Source organism: Homalodisca vitripennis, chromosome 3 (assembly GCF_021130785.1).
Source record: "Homalodisca vitripennis isolate AUS2020 chromosome 3, UT_GWSS_2.1, whole genome shotgun sequence".
NCBI lineage: Eukaryota > Metazoa > Arthropoda > Insecta > Hemiptera > Cicadellidae > Homalodisca > Homalodisca vitripennis.
Window position 1 is genome coordinate 39458538 of NC_060209.1, and position 21938 is coordinate 39480475.

A 21938-nucleotide genomic window follows, 5' to 3' on the forward strand; every position below is an offset into this window, starting at 1 on the left:
TTATTCAAAATGTGTGTGTAAATGTACTTAAATGTGTTATACTGTAAATTAAGTATTTTTACTGAGTTTTAAATGCAACACAAATATTTCTATAATTACAGAGTGGGTTTAAATTTTTTTAACTTTGCGAACTAATAAATAATGTAGAAGAATCAGCTAGGAGTGTGCTATTATTTACACAATATCACTACATCGCACCTATTAACACTTGAGAAAAGGTACAATATGTTTTACTAACAATTTTTATTGTAAGGGGCGTCAAAGTCCATCTTTGCACACATAGCATTTTGCTCTCTGACCGGCCCTGGGAGCTGAAACCTCCCAGGAGTCTGGAACACAAACTACGATTGGATGTAGGAAAGCAACAAGTGCAACGAGGTTACAGCAGTCTCACTGATAAGGAGTGGGAAGAAAAGCACTATCGAGCTTTGTGCCTCGCCATTTCAGTACTATATAGTTCTAGGACTTTAGCTGCGCGCGTGACCTTGAGTGTGTTGTGATGAGCGGGAGGGGTGGCAGGGTAGCATTATGCGCTGCGTCCCGAAAACATTTCCTGTGACTCATGGATAAAATCCTTCTTTCAGGAATCGTATTGGCCCAAATAACTCATAACACTTGCTAAAATCCGTCTGTTTCGTGACAGTGCTGATTGTGGTGGAATTAAATAACAAGTGAATACCAACTAATAGGACTTATCCTTGTTTTTCAGTCGTTATAGTGTTGTTTAACGTGTTTTTGAAAATAACGTATTTATCAACACTAACCTGCAAATCGAAATCGTGAGTTTAAAGTCGTTAAAGAGATTGTTGCGCCTTCATCTCAGCGTCTAGCACGTACACGCAACCCGCCACACAGATAGCGTTTTTTGTTGAAAGAGTAGTATTTGGGCCCTACGAGCACAGCTAAATTTCTCCAACTGTAAACTAGGGCAGTATTCTCTATTATTATATACTCTTCAGCAAAGAGGATGAAGTAGTTTTTAAAATAATGATAACATGTGCAATGTATTGCAGTGTATTTTAAATTTGTTATGTGCTTTATAAAATTTCGTAAAAATAGATTATACACTTTTCTGTTGTATTCTTTAACTAACTATATATGCAAAGACAAAACCATCACTATAATATTATTTATTCTTCAATAATATTTATTATACTATAATTAGAGTGAAACAGATTTTATCTTCAATTCAATTTTCAAATGTAAGTAACGAAAAATCACTGCACTGGTTAAGCGCATTCTCGCATGACCCAGCCGTCCGATTCACGCATGGCGGTATATCATTATCGACCTTATTTGTAGCCAAACTACAAAGTTTATTAAAAACACATAAAGAATACATATTTTTCAGATTTGATTCACGCATTCCATGAATCTACAATGTTTTAAAATCTATTAATCAATTAATTTAGGAAAAACGTGCATAGAAATATTTATTTTCTTTCCGTCTATCTATGATAAAGTTTTCTTTATAAGAGTATATTACAGTATTATAATATTACAGTATTATAATATTACAGTATAATATTATAATACGAAAGCAATCACAAACTTGTACCTTCGTGGACAGTGAGGCTGTTTGGAGAACATATTTTGTAGCCTGGCAGTAAATCATGAAAATTAACCGTATGTTTTTGTTTTAGAAGTTTGCTTTGCTCACTCACTATTGTCACGTCACGTTGGGGTGGTGTCTTTGTTTACATGTTAGTTGTATTTTAATTTATTATTGACTTAATCCTCTCGTCAAGTTATAGTTTTATGTAAAACACTCTACTGCTAACAAATTATTGTTTTTATTTTGAGACAAAGCTTTAACACTCACATCACAAACCCAGAATAAGCGAATTAAAAATGACATCGGACTCATTAACTGTTGAGGTTAGTAGCATATCTATACATTTTTAGTAATGTTTAACTATTTAAATTAAATTTTTTGCAGTATATGCCTTAGTTATATACTCAATATTGTCATGTTAATCTATAATTATGAGCCAATATCCTCTTAGTATGCAGTATAATAAGTGGCCACCATGAATGATTATAGAATCAATTATGGAATAGACATCTTATCGAAAATAAAAACATTTGACTTATCCATAAATAATAATTGGCAGTTGTTTTAATTTTATAGAATAATAATAATGTTTAGTACAATCTTAGAAGGGCTGCATTATAATAATAAGCATCCAACACACGAGGTGATCGATAATATCGAATCATAAATATTCATGTGTTATGAATCCTCGCTACATAACTACTTGTACCAAATTACATTATATTTTAATTATGTTGTATCTCAAATTACAGTATAAAAATTAATAATGTTATGGTGAATAAATAACAATCTAGGAGATGTATTTAGGAAGTAGCCTATAATAAACAAAACAGTATAACATTTACTTACTTTTTACTATTTAGAAGGATAGATGTGTCTGACACAAATAAAGCGTGCATAACTATTGTTTTTGCTACCATTACAGATCTGTAGTATTAGTGTCAGTAACAGGTAATTCAGTGGTAACCTATTACTGAGATACTGTTGTTTCAGTAACAGCTGGGCTGAATGATTTGTTCTCATAACAATATTTTGGTTTTGGGTTACTCAGTAGCCAGTAACAGACCAGGCCATTTTGTGCAAGCAATGAAGCATATAATAGCAATGGAAATATTACTGCACTATGCAATTTTATGCGAAATAAATAGGTTTAGATTAGGTTATCATAAATATATGTACTAAAGTTAAACATAACATTTACAAGTACTTGCGTGATCTGAGCTGAAATTTGAGTACTATCTTGAGGGATGTTTTTAGTTTTTGCCAGTAGTCCCTGCACTGATGGCCAGAAGCATTTCTGATTGGTACTTTCCCGATCTTAGATCATGTCCTAAATCTTACAACGTGATCTGATGTTGGAGAAGTTTGACGATCTGGGAGTTGACCTAAGGTCGGAATACCGATGCTCCTGGCCATCAGTGCTTTGGTGGCGCCTCTGGCCAACTGATGGTATCTGACGCCACCCCGCACTTCTGGCAATGGCAGAAAAACATCCCTCAAAATTCAAGCCAGATCATGTGAGCGCTTGTACAGGTTATCTTTAATTTTGGTACTACCAGTAACATATCTATGTATTGTAAATAATATCCTTTGAAAGTTGGACTATTGGTTCATGTTGGCAGTGGACTGCTGTTAATAGTATTTACATTCAAAACAATGGTTAAAAGAAAAGAACACTTGTTCAGATGTTTCGAATTGTTTGTTGTAAAGTAAACACATGATCAATTGTTTTGGCTTTTGTTCTAGTTGTATAAAATGATTTTTGTTGAATAGTATTTCATTATGTTCAGAATTCCATTAAAAGCACGTTCACTTATTTTTAGTCGAGTTGTTTGAATTACCTTTTCTTTTTAAGTTGAAATCCGTTAGGTCCATTGTCAGTTGAAATTCCCATTACAGAACATTTGGCATCCCTTGTGGGGAACAACGATGGAAAAGCAGAAGTTAGACGTACTAAAGAAAGAAAGAATACAAATTAGAAGAGAATTCACACACTCGTACAATAAATTGGATAAGCAGCTTACGACAGAAGTGCCTCGAGATGTCTCGGAATTTTATGAAAAGTTATCAGATAAAGCAGATAGGCTATTTGTTATTGACGCTCAGGTGAGTTATCTAATGTTTTCTACAGAAAACAATGAACAAGTTTTTGAGGCTGAGTGTGATGAGATAGAGTGTTACGGAGATAGGTGGATAGCAATAAAATGTAAATATGATACCCTTAGCTCGGAAGTAAGACCATGGATCAGTTGTTAATTGAAACCTTTCTTGTTCTAAATAACTGTACTGTTTGTCTAAGTTAAACCTGAGTAAATTTGACAGTAGGTTAAGAATTATGTCGGGTTTTGTACTAAATTCAAAAAGGTACACGAGAACAAATATGTTGATAATGAAACAAAATTTCAGTATTTAATGCAGTCAACCGTTGAAAAGTTTCCAGTGTGTGAACTAGTCAATCTTCCTCTATCTAGCTCTAACCATCCTGAGGTGATTAAGCAATTTACGCATAAGTTTGGTTTCCCGTATCGGAGTCAACTTTGAGCTTATCTTAAGAGATTGGCAACAACAATATTCTCACCTAAGCTTAGTTATAGATAGACAAAAAGATAACTCATAGCTGCAAAAACACAAATTAGAAGAGCTTTTATAATTTTTGAAATATAATGTTTGCTCGAGTTAGAAGCAGATGAAAGGATATTATTAACTCATATTAAATTATTTCAGAATAATAGTCAAAACTAATAAGAAAAGGATAAAGAAAGAATAAAGAAAAAGATAAAGTAGGCCTCAAAAATTGTGTAAGTCGAAATGAAAAGGCTGTACAAAGCTTTTAGTGAGCTACTGCTGCAGGTTTAGTTGGCTTTAAAGTTGATTCCAAGCGTATAAACCTAGTTCTATATTTTGTGGGAGTTCTCATTCTAGTGCAGACTGTTTAAAAGCCAAAAACATGAGTTTGTTTCATAGAAAATTAATTATGAGTGAAAAACATGGTTGATTGCTTGTTCTAAACTAGGTCACTCTTGCAGGCACAGTATAGTTTTTCTTTATTTCCCATGGAATTTGGCTGATTGTCATTGAAGCCTACAACTTAATAGGCAAACACACTTTTTTTTGCCAGATGGATTTAAAAATTTCTTTACAGTATTATGTTTGCCTGTCTGTTACCTGAGTGCAGGACGATCTTGACAATGAAATGAGCTATAGGCTTCATTTTGCATGCAACTTTAGCAAAGCCTGTAACGCAACTCATGATTCTCCTACATTGTAGAGAAAGACAAAAACAGGAGACATCTAAAGCTTTAATTACCACAAACAGAAAATCTATAAATATTAAATTTTACCAATCCAAAATTGAAATGATGTATTTGTATACTCAGATAACGGTACATGTTCCCCTCCATGGGATTTTGTTTCAAAATTAGTAAAGCGTATTCTCAGAATGATCCTAAGATTGAATTGAGCTATGAACTTGAAATTTTGTATATTTTGGTTAGCTATCACAAAATTCTTCTTCTGTTTGCCTTTGTGTATGTTTACTACTACATATTTTGACAAAACAATGAGTTATAGACTGGTGTCCTATCAAGTAATAAATTAATTTCTAGATTATTCATTCTGGTATTAAATGCTATGTACAAGTACAATACCACTGTAATGAATTAACGTTATCAACTTGTATACAATACTTCAGCATATATTAAAACAGCAAAAAAGGTTTTCTATAACATTTTATAGAAGGAATATTTTATGGTTTAAGAAGAAAATTACATTAAAGAGGATTTGAAGAATTATAAAAACAGCAGCAATGCAGAAAGTTATGAATACCCAAACATACTTTTTTACTTTGCTTTTTTGAAGGATAAATGTTGTTGCTAATTTTTAGTTACAGAAATAATATGCTCATTTTGGGTATTTAAATAAGAATTGAGTAAATTTATATTTAACCAGTCCACATCAGTAATTACATTTAAAATTTAGAGATGTTCTGTATAGCCTTGTTATTATGACTAATGAATGGCCCATAAATATAAATAATTATGAACAAACTTAAGTTATAGATAACAAATCTAATAAAAAATATGATGTTCATGTTTATTGATTTATGTTTGTAAAATATTAGTTGGTTCTTATTAAATGTGTTTTATATCTAGATATGGCCTCATAATTTCTCAAAACACTGGTGAATAAATGTTTTTTGTGTCTTGAAATAACTAAGTAACTGTAGTGTAATTGACGTGCTTTTAGCAAAATATTTCAACCTAAATTACGCATCACGTTGGATAACATTTGAGACCATTAGTTTGTACCATTCTTTTTTTTATTCTTTCGAAATAAGTTGTCACTTGACAGTGTAACATTAAAAAATTTTGTTTACTTATATAAAACCCCATTTATGGAGAGGTGTTGAAATTTTTTTATCTGTGGTTGGCCATTCCAAACAATCCTGGAAGTAAAAATCTTTATATACATTAAAAAAGGGGGTGGGATTTTTAAGGCACCCTGTACCATTGTACATAAGGTCTATCATAAAGGTCTACTTTTTAGAACGCTTTAGGAATTAAAAATTATTAAGGACTTATTTTTGCTGGTTGACTAATTGTTTTAAAACAATATGATACAGTTTGAGGGAAATATTATTGTATATATGCTGTACTGTACAAATTATGTTGCCTATAAAATTATGGGTATTTCAGTCTAAAATCAAGTTTTAAGAATAAGATTTTGTTCATATCTGTACTTCTTCTTAAAATTTACCACTGATTTAGGAAATATCATACATATTTTCATTTTTTTGTTATTTTTCAACAAAAATATTTTTTATTGGTCAATTTCAATAGTTAATTAAAACTGGCCATGAAATAAGTAATGCAACTGATAAGAGATGTGAACATGTAACAGGAGCTAATGAGCGTGTTCAGTGAAGTAACATTGTTCCACTACCCCTAGTTGTTATTCATTTTTAGTACTACTTTAGTCTGTATTTAGCTGTTGTAAAAACTTCTCTTTACAAACATCCAGCTCTAATATAGCAATTGCAATAAAACCAAATCAGAATTGTTACCATTAGAAATATCAAGCAAATTTTCAAACGTGATTAATTAGTGAGAAACAAGTTATTCTCAGTTGACAATTCATTATTGGTGATTTGAAAGTATGAAAGGATCGCAGAAATTTGTCATAATTACGTGTTACAATAACAGAAAAGCTTAAGAAACACTGCAGATACACAATGTAATCTGTTTTTGTAACGCATAGTGATAACAAATGTGCTGTGTTCTATTATTTTTTAGTTAAAAGATTGAGTTTAAAAGCTTCAATTTGATCTTAATAGAAAGCTACCTGACTGGGTGCCCTTTCACTATCTTTCACCTCATGTGCATCTAGTCCTTCACTAATTTCACGGGCAGTAAATTTAAATCAATGTACTGTTTAGGTACCAGCTGATGGATCTATTCCCTCTTCTCGACCTGACAAAGTTCCTCGTAAAATTCTCCATTTCTCTGACGGGACTTTGGAAGAATATAGCACTGACGAAGAAGATGGGGTCGAACCCAAAGTTGTACAGAAAACCACACAACAACTTACGAGTGTTGATCCTGTGAGTATTACTGCGTAATTATTACTGAGTTCTCGTACTTAGAAAAGTACTTTAGCCTCAGTTACTTTCTAGGGATAAAACTGATTTTAAATAGCTTCTGTATAAATTAAAGTCTAAAGATTATTGTGTGAAATTAAAAATGTATTTATGACCTAAATTCTGCACATCAGCATAGGATTTCAAAATTAATTTAATGCTACCAATGATCTTTAACATTCTTAGAGTATTGGCCCATGAGGAATCCATAAAAAATCTTAAACAAAGCATCTTTGTCAAGTTCATAAGTTTTATTTGATAGACTTTTGAACAAACCTGAAAAAATTAGCATCTGTTTACGTCTACTTCTTCCAAGTTGTTCAATACATGGCAAACATCAACATGGGATCCATTTATTGCCCTATGTCGAGACAATACTACACTTTTCGTCAGGTATTCACTATCATTGTATAATTGCCTCAACTGCTTTAGTAATTCTTTCCCGTAAATGTGTGATATTATAGACCTTGACACCAGCATACACAACATTTTTTATGTGGCTCCAAAAATGGTCAATTTGGGTTGAGTTCAAGCTTTTTGGTTTTTGGTGTTTAAGTTCAAGAGATGAGATTATCACTACCTATCCACCTTCCTGGTTAAAGTTTCCTTGAAATTTGTAGTAATTGCACGGATAGTATTTCCTGTAGGCTGTTCACCATCACACAGACATCTAAAATTATATTTGCATTGTAGTAACAGACTCAGTAATACACTGTACCTACTGTTGTGCAATAAGCAATACATGACACTGAATGTCTGGCCTGAGTGCTGGTGCTGTTATTCTCAAAGTCAAGCAAGCTTGCCAACTGCAAAAACTAAATTTCCATATTTGCAGGAGCGAAACTATATGAATCGAACACCACTAATTACAATAATGTATGTCATTTTGTATATGCCACATTAAAACTAAGGAGTTCTTTTTAAACACTGAGTATTATATATTGGTAATCAATTATTTTGGTTCAATTTTAATACAATATAAAAATTTCATATGACTATTTCAATCAAGTTTGGAAATGTTTTTACACACTCGTAGTACTTATCATGAAAGGATCTGTGATGCTGAAGTCTTTGGGATTGTCCCAGCCGTTATACAACATTCCATGATAGGCACCAATGGCTTATTGATGAGGCATTATAAGGTGTGATAATGGTTAATGGCCATCCATCTGGACATGGATCTCTACATAGAGATCAGCCAACTTTCATTGCACTATGTTTCTAAGTAATTATGAAGCCTTTTGTAAAAGTAGTGCTCACTTGATAAGTTAAATCATAAAACTAAATAATGGATGTTCAAACATTATAAGCTCTTAGTCGCCTAATTCAGACATATATGCCAGATAAACTCAAATTGATGTCTTGAATGTTAGTGTCACAGTTTTTCTTGAATAAAAGTTTTACCCACAATTTTTAAACATAGCTTTGTGATAATTGTTTGTAGGGTAAAACTTCCTGTTTAAAATAATTTTTTATTTAATTGTTGATTTTTAACTAAATTAATGGCAGTAAATATTAGTTTTTTTAGTTGATATTTGATTTTTGTCAGCTAATTCAAACTTACTTCTTTTGAATTAGCTGGAATACATTCATGTGTTTCACTAAGCACATTTAGTAATAATTTTAATTTAGTACAATGTTAATTGATTTTGTTGTTGAACTTAAGAAATCCTTGACATGGGGTCCTTGGATATGGTATCAGACTACTACTGCTGGGTCAAAGACACTGGAAGTCTGTGATTATCTGGGAGAATCGTTGGCTTCATTTTTTGGCATTACAACCCCTAAGTACCAGTTTGAGATAGACCACTTCAATCAGCTGGTGGCTGAGGTAAGAGAGCCATAATACTGTTACAGTGAATATTACCAAATTTCATGAATTTGTACATTTAATTTGTCTGTGACTTAATCATAGAACTTTCACTTTTGTTCTATTCATAAAGCAAAGTTAGATGGCAAATTACTGACATTTTTGTACTTTAGAAATTAAACTTTAAAAATTTTTTTGTTAATAATAGTAAGTTGTACAAATTTTAGAATTGAGTTGTTTTTTGTGTGATTTCTTCAAATATATTGCTAAGAATGTATTAATGTTTAGTGATGGTTTGAAAAGTTCATTAGTTAAAGCAGCAAAAACATTTAACCTAAATCCAATCATTTTCAGTGTTTCTTTGTTTTGTTTAAGTGCGTATAGTTTAATCCACCTTTTAATATCTTTCAAAATGATAATTTATACAACCTCTGTTACTGCAGGACTAGTTTACTTACTTCTTAGCTGTTTTTTTGTTGTAACATTTAAACAGCTACGCAATCCATTGAAAAGTCCTAAAAACAAGCATTGTATGTTTGTTACTGGTGCAGGAGGAGGCGTTAAAGAAGGAACAAGACCTGGAGATGGGAGGATGGGTGACCAAGTCAGCTGAAGAGCAGTCAGCCACTGGGGTTGCACCAAGCGTTACTGAGCCTCCTTCCACACAGAGGTATTGAACATCACAAAACATCGACTCTTAAGATATAAATTGCAGTAAGATTATGTAAATTATTGTTTCATCAACTGTTATGTAATTTTTATAAAAGTTCCTGAAACTTCAGTGTTAATTTGAGTTTAAATTTTTGTAATTTTAAGTTTTAAGTAATTAAGTCCAGTTTATTTTACTATAGTGACTCAGAATCTCTCATGTACACTTAGTACAAACAAGGCAGATTATGTGTTTGATAAAAATATTAACACTAACACTACAAAAACTTTCTCAGATGTGCTGTAAGGATTCCAGTGAATTAACACTTGTGTTAGTTTTTTTTAAGAGAGTGACAAAGGTTTTTAAGTTTTTTATGGAAGCTGAACCGATTCAGTCACCAAATCTTAATGACCTGTGAGGGCAAGCAGAATACAACTGTATGATTGATCTCTCCTTTCATAAAGAAAAATATAAATAAGTAGGAATTCATACTGCATTTTTCTACTTGCCTGAAAATGAATTTCACAGTTATAAGTGAAAGCTAAATATACTTTGTCTCTGATTTGGCCTTACAGTGATGTGCTGAAATAAACTGAATTCTCTGTACTCGTGACATTGTGCATGGCGCATATCAATGGCATAAAATTCAAAAATAAATTATAAAAAGTGGAAAAAAAAGTCTCGTCATGATTTACAAAATGGTGGTAGGATGAGTCTATTTAATTATCCCGAAATTACCACAAAATGAGTATTAGTAAATAGTTAATTTATTTAATCCAATAAGAAAATTCAATTTTTTCTTGTTATCAACAGAAAATATGGTACTAAATTAGGTTTGTTCTATTTAATAAATGTTTATTTATGTACATTTTACATTATACGGATATTGTTTTAAAAATCTGTCCATCACATTAAGGTATAACGTAGTTAATTCAGAAACTTAAAATAGCTCCAAACGTTATAGTGACTAATTTATAAAATACCCACTATAGAAACATTTTTGGATATTTTATTACACATTTTTAAGTAATTATATTTCAACATATAGACTGAAAGAAGTCTTGTGCCTTAATATCACATTGTGATTGAAAAGTATTTCCAGAAATATATATTTTATTACCAAAATATGTGCAGAGTAATATGTTATATTAGAGAAAAAGAATTAAAAAATATGTATTTTCAAATGTCTTAGTTATCTTATATACAGATACAAAAACATTTTTTTAAGTATCTTAAGAAAATAGTGGGAATATTGAATACCTCACTGCATGTTTAATCATTCTCATTTAATGATTATTAATTTGTTGTATGTAATAACATAACTCAATTAAAATATTCTGAATTGTAAATTGCTGATAATATGTTAGTTAATTTGCTTCAATGTTTCACAGGACACTTTGATGATTCTCCATGCCTTCTGTGTCTGAACGATTATTTTATTCTACAATTGAATATTTAAACATTTTACTAACAATATATTTAAATTATTAACTTGTAAATATTGTGTCTAATTATTTTTTGCCTTGTAAGATAAATATGTATGTAAAGGAAAGTGTTGATTTGTATTAAAAAAATATTATTTATTGGTCATATGCTGTACTGAGCTTGGGCCCCTACATAGTCTAATTTGGTTTGCCACAACTATCATGCAAGAGATCAGGTTCAGAACAAACTATTGTTGTTGATATAACATAAATAATAAGCAACAAGACATGGGTGTTGAACATTCTGCACAATGTGATCTTTTACAATTATAGATATAATTTATATTAGAATATACTTACATATTATAAGGTAAGTGTACTATTTCATGGTCTTTCTGTTCTGTGTATTCTCTGCTGTGATATTTATAGTACATGCATATTTTACCACAATGTCATTTTACTGTAATAAAAAGTTTTACATTTTGATATTTGTGTATTTTCTATACCCAAAGCAAATTTTTACAAAGTTACCATAAGTTGTCCATGTTTAGACGTGTAACAAAATTTGGTGGTGGCTGCAAGTTGCTACAAGCTCGCATCTTGTTCCAAGCTCTTTTAAGCACATGTAAATGTTTGTGGTATTTCGTGTATGTAGCTGGAAATACAAGGGCCGTTCAAAAAGTAAGTTGGCGAGGCATCTGATCACCAATTGGGTGTTTATAGTGACTCTGGCAATGTCATTCTGAAGGTCACTACATTGTTTTAAGTGCTCCAAACTAGTGTTCAAAATGCCCACCATAATCAAATTTCTGGCCGACTGTGAAATACATGCTTTTGGTGAAGAAAGTTCATCCGATGGAAATTTATCTTGAATTATGTCCTGTATATTGATAAGACATTATGAACTATACTGCCGTAAAGTTAAACATGAAGGCAATAGTTTCATGAAGAATTAATTAATGTTCATGACAAAAAGTAGAGTAGCTGAACCATCTGTGGGTACAACTAAATCAATCATAAGGTTATGGAAAAGTGAAGGTGCACAATCACAGATCTTTCAAAACATTTTCCCCAGATATCAAGAACTCTAGTGCATGAAATTGTGACCAAGAAACTACGATATCGTAAATTTTGTACCAAAGGTTACCTAAATTTTTGACTGATAAGCTTAAAACAAAGAAAATGTCTTAAAGTTTCTTATCTGGTGTCATGAAGGTGATGCATTTCTTGACCACATGGTCACTGGTAGTGGGTTTCTTATGTTGATGTCGAACAAAAAGACAATTAATGGAGTGTGGTCACACTTCGTCACTGCTTAAAACACCACGATTGGTTAGGTTCATAGGCAGTAGAATATTATTCAACAGCTATTGAAAGTTTGTACCTACATATGACAAAAGTTTTAATATAATGGTAACTACGAGGGCTGTTTTTTTTTCAAGTTCCGATAGGCCATAAATAATAATAAACACATTGAGATAAAAAGATGATTTTATTACCAAAAGATTCGTAATTTCTTACTTATTTTTCTACGTAGTCACCAAAAATGTTGAGGCACTTGTCGTAGCGAGAGACAAGCTTTCCTATACCCTCCTCGAAGAAGTCTGCCGCCAGTGAGCTCAGGTAGACCCTTACAGTTGCTTGAAGCTCTTCGTTGTCAGCGAAGCGTCGTCCACCTAACCACGCCTTCATTTCTCGAAAGAGGTGATAGTCACTGGGCGCCAAGTCAGGACTATACGGCGGATGGTCGAAAACTTCCCATTTGAACTTTTTGCAGAAGTTGTTTTGTGACATTGGCACTATGCGGTCGTGCATTATCGTGGATCAGGACCACGCCGGATGACAGCATTCCTCTCCGTTTGTTTTGTATTGCTCTCCGGAGGCGATGTAGAGTCTCACAGTATGATTCCTTTGTTATCGTTGTTCCCTGTTGCATGAACTCAACCAGAAGCACACCTTTTTGGTCCCAAAACACTGTAGCCATTGTTTTCCTTTTGGTCAAAGTCTGCTTGAATTTTTTGGGCTTGCTAGGGGAGTGAGTGTGCATCCATTGCTTTGATTGTTCCTTGGTTTCTGGATTTTCATACCCAGTAACAATAGACTTTAAAAAACTGTCTTTCTCGTTGTCATATCGCGTCAGAAAAGTTAGGGCTGACGCCATTCGCTTCGTTTTGTGATCCTCACTCAACATTTTGGGTACCCAACGGGCACACAATTTTCGGTACCCCTAGCTCGGTGGTCACAATCTTGTACAAGGAAGACCTTGAAATGGCTGGAAATTCGGTAGAAAGTTCATCAATTGTAAACCTCCGTTTCTCCCGGATCGCTTGGTCAACTCGTTCAATCAAACTTGCAGTAGCGACCGACTTGCGTCCTTGACCGCCTTCGTCATGGACGTCTGTTCGACCTTCAGCAAATAGCCTACACCATTTTCTTATCGCGCTATCACTCATACAGTGTTCACCATACACAACACTCATTCTGCGATGGATTTCAGCAGCACTACATCCTTCAGCTTGAAGGAAACGAATCACACTTCGCAACTCACAACTGGCGGGAGAATTGATCGTAGCGGCCATCTTTACTCGCCCGTAGCTCGGCTACGACTGATGGATTGGAGCCGGCAACGGCGTTGGTTGTAGTGGGGGAGCGGCGCAATTGCACAACACGCAGCCCCGCCTCCCGCCACTACGCTGGTTATTTGGAAAAACAAACGGAACTTGAAAAAAAAACAGCCCTCGTATGTTGAAAAATAAATAGTTTGAGTTGTTCTTTCAAGTACGAGTATATCTAATAAAAAAATTATAAAAGTCGCATGTAACTTTTTATTTATAAGACAACTTACTTTTTGAATAACCCTCGTTACTTTAGAGAGAGCTAGTCAATATGTTTTTGTCAAGTTATGACTTAGTTAAGTACTATATGTACTTATGTATGTCAAGTTGAAAGGGATTGATAGAAAATAGGTGGACATTAAAACAATTAAAAAAAGAAGTTTATATAAATAATATAATTTATTCCCTCAATTAAAATCCCACAAAGTTGGATTTTTTTCATATATGACAATGGAATAAAGCTTGTTTTAACAATATTTTGGAGAAAGTTGAAGGATTGTTAACAAATAACTAGGAAAACAGGAACAACACCTTTACCCAATAGTAAAGCGATTTGCTTATAAACTAAAATAAGCGCAAACAGTAGTTGTAACGCAATGACTCAACCCTCTATAATTTTGTTGTTCCTACAATTTTGCTGTGAGGGGCAAACAAACCCCCTCTCACCTGCACCCTTCTAGCTGCGGCTGTGCTCATAAGCCTAAGAACCCTTATATTTCCATCAATTAATACAGATTATTTGAGTACAGTTCAAAGATTAAATTGTGATTTTATGTTCACTTAGCACAAGAAGATATAAAAATCTCTTATTGCTCTTAGTTCTTAAAGGACCTTAGTGCTGTACCGGAGTGAGGGGATATTTAGGATGGGTAAGGTAAGGGGTAGGAGTCCCCTCCTGTCAAGATCACATAAGGGGGTATGATCATGAACACAGGTGACTTTTTATTCTAAATAATTGTTCAGACCCAAATAAAATTATTTTAAATTGTTAAATTTTTTACATGCATTCCAAACCATCATGCATTGTAAACACAAGTGATTCTTTTTAGTCTATGTCATAAAAGACAGAATAAAAAAGAATATTTATATTCTGAATAATATAAAACAGAATATAGATATTTATTTCAGAATATATTATTTCGTGTTTTGTGTGATTTAATTTTGGCCTTTTATTAAAATAATTATGTGTTTGCCTATATGCAAGTAACAAATACATTTTTCCATTAATTTTTGAAGAAATGTTTACAGTTAGCAAAAAAAAAAAAAAAAAAAAAATATATATATATATAAAACCACTTGCTATTGTAATGTTTATTCTTGCAACTTGGAAGGTTAATAAACTTGTAACACTTATAAAAGTTTTAAAACTCTAATAATCTTGAAATCTTATAAGATTAAATTCGTTTTAATAACATTCAAAGTAATTTCTAAAATGCATACTTGGTTTGGTAGGAAATTAGTTGATTTTAAATATATTCAATTATATTGATATGTTGACCATCTTAAAACCGCAAGTTCCATTAAACTGCTTAAAATTTCTATAACGTGTCATTTTGGTCTTTATCATGAACCATTCAAGACAAAAATTTGCATAAATGCAAAAAAACGTTAATCTGAAATATTTTTATTACTTGAGACTAGCTAACGGATTACCCAAGCCATTTGTAAGTATATTATGTATACACCACCTTGTTTCCGCTATGTTATTGTATACTTCTCAAAACTTTGTACAGCTGCTGTCTTGAAACTTTATGTGATATAAACAACGGCGAAAAACAAAATTGTAATACATTACCTAAGAATTCTAAAGAAAACTTAGTTGCTATATGATGCACAGTAACTGTGATATAAACATTCTTTTCCCAAATATCAGTCATCTTGAAACCATAACAGATATCAAATCAATGTATATGTATGGTTGCTTGAAATTACAAAAGAAAACATAATTTTTGGTTTCAGTTGTAAAATAGTTATAAACATTTTCCACAAATGCTAATAACCTCCATTAATTAAACAGACTTATTCAAGCTTTTGTGTATTATGTCATTTCAAAGTTAACTTTAAAAATTAAGGTAGATTTTGTATTTGCAAGCGTATGTTTTAAGCCTTGTGTGCATAAGTCCACAAAAGATAGTATTTATTTAATTATTAAAAATATTCTTTCTAGCAACATTGAAAAATAATTATAGTGGAAGCGAACTTGATAACAATATTAAACGTTGAGAGTATTGGAAAATTTCCCTAAAATGGGCTATTTTTGTCTAATGGTTCACCTTATTGTTTTAACTCAAGTAGAAGAGCTAAAATTAGTACTAATTCTAGCTTTTATTTATTTATTTATTCACGGCAATACGCCAATTACAAAACTAAACACAGTTTGCAGATGGCTGTCTGCAATAACAAAATAAAAGCCATCAGCACTACAATTAAAGTATGGCTAAATATATAATAAGTAATATTAACAAGATTGTATAGTAAAAAGCTAGATACTTAAAGAAAATAACAAACTGGATAGATGAGTGACGCTAAATACCAGAAACGAATACAATTGATTACAACATAAGATAGACAACGAAAACACTAATAAGTAACATTAACAAAATTGTACAGTAAAAAGCTAGATCCTTGAATGAAAATAACATAACTAGATATATGAGTAACACCAAGAACCAGAAACGAAAACAATTGATAACAACATAATGATAGTCAACGATAACACTAATAAACTCAAACTCAAACTCAAAAATCTTTATTTTTACAGTTTTTCAACCATACAATAGTGTCAACCAAAAATAAACGAAGTAATCCAGTACAACAGTAATTACATATGATTATCACATTGCACATTTCTATGGGTTACAATAAGAAAAGAGCTATCTACAACTAGCTCGTTCCCATACCTATTTACATTCAATTCGTCATCAGGACAAGAAATCCCCGATGCTGTAATAGACTATGAAAAATTAACAGTGTAATATATACTAGTAACTACTATAAATACGTAACAACTTGAACATGCTACGGAAAAGATAAATACATAACAATTTAAATAATTAATAACAGAAGATGCCGAATACACAATAGCCTAAGAGACGATTAGAATAAATACAATACAATAAATAATAAAGACAGATATGAGCTTAGTTAATGAAATACACCCGAAATCAGTTAAATGCCGCTGTTGGTTATAGATTTCGGAAGTCAGTGCTCTAAGGATAGGAATAAAGTCCTCAGACTAGAGGTGCTGTCGTAGAAGAAATCATAGTTCGCGGAGACCAGATTTCCAAGCCTGTGCAGACGAGGGATGACGCTGTTCAATTCATGGTTGGTAGAACATGAGGGACGGCAGAAGAAGTCCGCGGAGCGAGTCCGGCCGGGAACTCTGATGTTGATCAAGCGAAGCAAGGCAGGACAGTCCAGATCACCAACAAGCACCCTCTGAAGAAATGTCAGGTCGTGCAACTGCCTTCTCACAATGAGAGGATTCAGGCCCAGAAACTCTTCCACAGCACGCACCGGCACATCCAAATACTCGAAACCCAATCTGACCCCGACCACACGCACAAACCTATCCTGAATTCGCTGCAGTCTTTGAATCTGACCTAGTTGATAAGGTGACCACACTACACTGCCAAACTCCAATACAGATCTCACCAAGGACACATACACTGAGCTTCCTCTACAATACATTGGAAAGCTCTCTCAGAGTTTTTTGTGCATATGTGTGGAGAGAGCAGGACAGGTTAAACTTTATGTTTAACCTATGAGAATAGGTAGATTGCTATGAAAAAAATATAAATACAAGTCAGCTGGAACACAATCAAGTTTTTCAGTGCAATTACCTGAACTTTGCTGTTGTTTAACTTTACGTCTCCAAAAGAACTTGAGCATCTCCAGAATGGAAATTTGACCCGAAAGTTCGCTTAAATGTTGTTGACAGGAATGGCTATATCATAATGTGTGTTTGTAGTGAACACCACTCACATAACAGTCCGTCCCGGACCACTCCGGTCTTTCTCCGCCCAATGCGACCGACCCGGTCCAGTCCGTCTCGGACCACTCAGACTTTTCTCTGCCTATTGTGACCTGCCCTGCCTAGCCCGTCCCGTGCCACTCCGACCTTTCTCCGCCTATTGCGACTTGCCCTGCCCAGCCCGTCCCGGACCACTCCGGTCTTTCGCCGTCCATTGCAATCGGCCTGGACGAACCCGTCACGGCTAGCTCCGGTATTCCGGGTTCTCTCCGTGCATTGACAGATGTACCCGCCCACTGCGACCGGCACGACCCGGCCATTACGACGTTTCGCCATAATGTTGCATGCGACATGATTAATTTTACAAGTGTTTTTTTTTATGTCGGGGCTGGGCTGTACTTGGCTTTGGTGGGCTCCAGAAAAGACATTCGGCTAGGCCCCGTCATGTCCCGCCACCGCGCCCTCTGAGGGCCTGGCCTCCGGTAAAATTATCCGAAAAAAAAAACAGTCCAAAAATACGCGCCTGGATCAGGGTAATGTGTGACTTCGAAAAGAATTGTTAACACCTCTTTAAAGGAACTTCAAACTTAGCTCATCCAAATTTAATGTTTAAAAAAGGTTTTTCAATTCCATATAAGTACAAGCGATGGTATAAGGCAAAATTCGTTCAGAATCTACCAGAAGAGTTAAATTCCGTGAGTTTAATGATGAAGTATATGCATGCACAGAATTTCTTAGAATATGTATTCTCATATAACCAAATCAGCCAACAGTCAAGAACTAATTTAGCGCATCACTGTAGCAGTTCGTCAAATATCTCCTGCGTTGTTATTGGTTTTACCACAGGATGAGATACTGTCAAGAGACAGTAGGAGTTTTACCTTAGCACTACCACTCGTGGGTCATTCCCCTGTGATATAACCTTGTGTTACTTAATAAATTAGATGTTTATAAAATAGTATTGATATAAAGAATATTATTAACATCTGCTTGAATGATTCCGGTAGAATCGTGGCGCTGTTTCTTGAGCACGGCGCCCACTGCGACCGGCCCGGCCCAGCCCAGCCCGGACCAGTCGCAGTGGGCGGGTGTCCATTTGATCGTATGCATTTTGTGCATTTTGACAGAGTATAAAAGGCGGGTCCGGGCTGGGTTGGGCGGGCCGGTTGCAGTTGTCGGGTGTCTATTTGATTGCGTGTATTTCGACTTCACAAAAAGGCCGGGCCGGGCCGGGCCTGTCGCAGTGGGCGGGTGTCCATTTGATCGTATGCATTTTGACAGGGTATAAAAGGCCGGTCGGGCTGGGTTGGGCGGGCCGGTCGGTCGCAGTTGTCGGGTGTCTATTTGATTGCGTGTATTTCGACTTCACAAAAATGCCGTACCGGCCTGGGCTGGGCCGAGCCGGTCGTAGTGGGCGGGTGTCCATTTGATCGTATGCATTTTGTGCATTTTGACAGAGTATAAAAGGTCGGTCCGGGCTGGGCTGGGCCGGGCCGGTCGCAGTGGGCGTCGTGCTTTAGCCCCATTGCTTTTCATATACCTGGAATCTTACTCCGAGATATTGTTAATATGGTTTTTGCATTTTTTATTTAAAATTTTGTATCTAATTTATTTTATAATGAATAATGTACCAATGTCTGTAGGCGCATGCAAACACTCTTTTGAGTAAAAAGATACCTGTACATATAATTCCAAATTATAAAACTGTTATGGAGTTCTGAGCTGTGTTTAAAATTTTAAGACTAGATATTTACAAAATAAGCTTAAAATCGATAAATATATGTTCTTAACAGACAAGAAAGTAATGTAATAACAGTTAGAACATCCTTACACGAGATCTATACTTCGTGTCTATCCCATTTTTAATTAGTAGTCGCAGTCAACCAAAACACAGCAAAAAGCCTGTTACCATTTTAGCTTGCTATGAAGATAACATTGCAGATAATATATTGAAGTTTGATATGAAACCAGCAAATAAAATCAAATAACACCACACTTATTGATGTTACAGAAAAATATACGATTAACACTCACTATGTGCTCAGTTTACTAATTTGTTTATCTTGTTTTTTCGTCGCTAACGTAATAGGCTAGTGTAACCAGTGCTAGACAGGAGTTAGGCTTCCTTGTCTATTTGTGCCAATATTCATCACATAAAAATGGATGTACAGGTAGTAAAGGTAGAGAATTTCACAGCAATTTCAACCCTCTGGGTCTATCTTGCGTGCTGTGTTCAATGGACCAAACCGACAGAAATCAGATTTATACTAAAACCACTTAGATTGATCTCCATTATCCTCTACTATTATGAAAAAGCGGCAACAATGACTGTTATGCTTCTCCCGGAAAAGCTTGTATTTTTGGTTTGAGCTTTATTTTCCCCAACAGGTTTATTCTATTTATATTAAAACTTTATTTGGAAACGCTACATATATTTTCTTAACTTTCAAACAAAACAAAAATTGTAAAAACTACTTAACTCATTTTATAACAATTTAAACATACATGTAAATATAAATAATTTTTAATTCTTTGAATTAAAAAAATTCCTCGTTTCCCCCTTGAAATTAGTATCACATACAACTATTAAAAGTCTAATATTTTTGAAGGATAATGAAGGAACAGTGATGGAAGAAAACAAAGGACAAGGATAACGTTTAGAAGAGGCGAGCTGTACTAGAACATGAGGAGCCTGAAGAGATAAATAATACTAAAAAAACTCTATAATAACAACTAGTTATAATAACAGCGATTTTCATATGTTACACATTCATTGTAAATCATTCGCATGTTAAAAATTGTTTTAAACATTCGCATTGTTAAAAAATTAGGTAGTAACGGAAGAACGCTTTTGTATCCCGTGTGGAATCGGGTGTTTCTATTTCTGTTTCATAGATAACCCAACACAAATAAAATCTCTAAGTAGAACTCAAAGGTTGTTTTAACGCCAATTATAGACAACGGACATATTACAATGTGGTGCAATGACATTGTATCCTGTATTTTGTCTCTTAGTATGGGTATTGTTATATGACAAATGTAACAATTGCTATTTAATTAAATGGAGACATTTCAAAAGTATTGATATTGAAAGTGTCTAGTCTGTATTGTTGTACCCACATTGAAATTCCGTATGGATTGATCTAAATAATATTACTTTGTAAATTGTTATAGAATAAGCCCATGATAGTAAATTATTGAAAATCTGTATTGATATTTAAATCGGAACGGTGCTTATAGATAAGTGACAAGCGTCTCAGTCACTGAATTCAGTAAAGAAGAAGAGACAGATAACACCGTAGGCAACTGATATAAATCAGTGATACTTGATCATCTATGATATGTTCATCACTACTTCATTACCATTAGACAACTAACAAACTGCACATCAACATTCAGGTGAGATTGACTGATGTGCAGTTCCCAAACAATAAGTTATATGCGTGCAAAGCCACGGGTAACATGTCTCAAACTATATATTTAATGCTATAATAAACAATTCGATTTATTTTATAAACGGGAAGGTAAACGACAAAGGTAAAATAATCTTGTTTCTGCGAATTTTATAGTATTATATAGTCTTGGTCTTCCAATTACAATGTTACAGATACATGTACATTTTAAATGACGAATTAAGGTAGACATGTTTTATTTTAAATTATACCGTAATTATTCATTTACATCAGAAAAGCAAACAGCGGCGCACCAAGTACGCATAAACTAACATTGTCGGCTGCTACTTGGCGGACAAGGACAGAACTAGAACGACCGTTAACTTGATGGCGAACTCATGACAGACGAGCTCCTCAAGGGCTGCGGTGTATGATCACCCCATCCAGGTGGCCCATGATGACCTCGTGAACAGACAGGGCTCTTTCAGTGCGTGTTAGTGGTGGTTAAAGCTACCTTTACATTGGAAAGAAATTGCGCAAGTTGTGTGTCCGACAGATAAAATGTGAAGCCCAAACGGACACGAGAGGTTAAAGTCCTCGCGAGCGTTGTTTGCAAGAATTGGAGAAGTTTGGGTCATTAAAATTCCGATTCTTAATTGTAGGCTTACAACATCCACTTGGATAACAAATAATAGATAAGCAAACATGATGGGTTTATCTGATATTAACTGTATTGAAGTTTAAACTCTTACTGCTGCTTCTTTTACAACGGTGTTTTTCTATTAACATCTGCCATTTAAGAACCCAGGCTAGTTATTAAAATACTTTTATATTTTTTAAGGTTTAAACAGTAAATCAATTGACTATTAAGCACAGAATTTCACT

At 34.0% G+C, this 21938-nt stretch overlaps 2 protein-coding genes across 3 annotated transcripts; one reads left to right on the top strand and one right to left on the bottom strand.

Moving 5' to 3' along the window:
• The first annotated feature begins 1641 nt into the window (after positions 1-1641).
• On the top strand, positions 1642-11559 carry LOC124356833 (protein FAM177A1). 2 transcript variants are annotated; one of them, XM_046808071.1, is made up of 6 exons: positions 1642-1878; positions 3455-3661; positions 6990-7154; positions 8857-9021; positions 9552-9670; positions 11041-11559. In XM_046808071.1, the coding sequence occupies exons 1-6, from the start codon at positions 1852-1854 to the stop codon at positions 11048-11050; spliced, it is 693 nt and encodes a 230-aa protein (XP_046664027.1). In that variant the 5' UTR covers positions 1642-1851; the 3' UTR covers positions 11051-11559. The 2 variants fall into 2 exon arrangements, with proteins under 2 accessions (XP_046664027.1, XP_046664028.1); XM_046808072.1 differs by lacking the exon at positions 3455-3661 and having other exon boundaries at positions 1644-1878.
• Positions 11560-16889: 5330 nt separating this feature from the next.
• Positions 16890-17378, bottom strand: LOC124358154. The gene has a single exon (XM_046810447.1). The coding sequence runs from the start codon at positions 17376-17378 to the stop codon at positions 16890-16892; it is 489 nt and encodes a 162-aa protein (XP_046666403.1).
• Positions 17379-21938: the final 4560 nt, after the last annotated feature.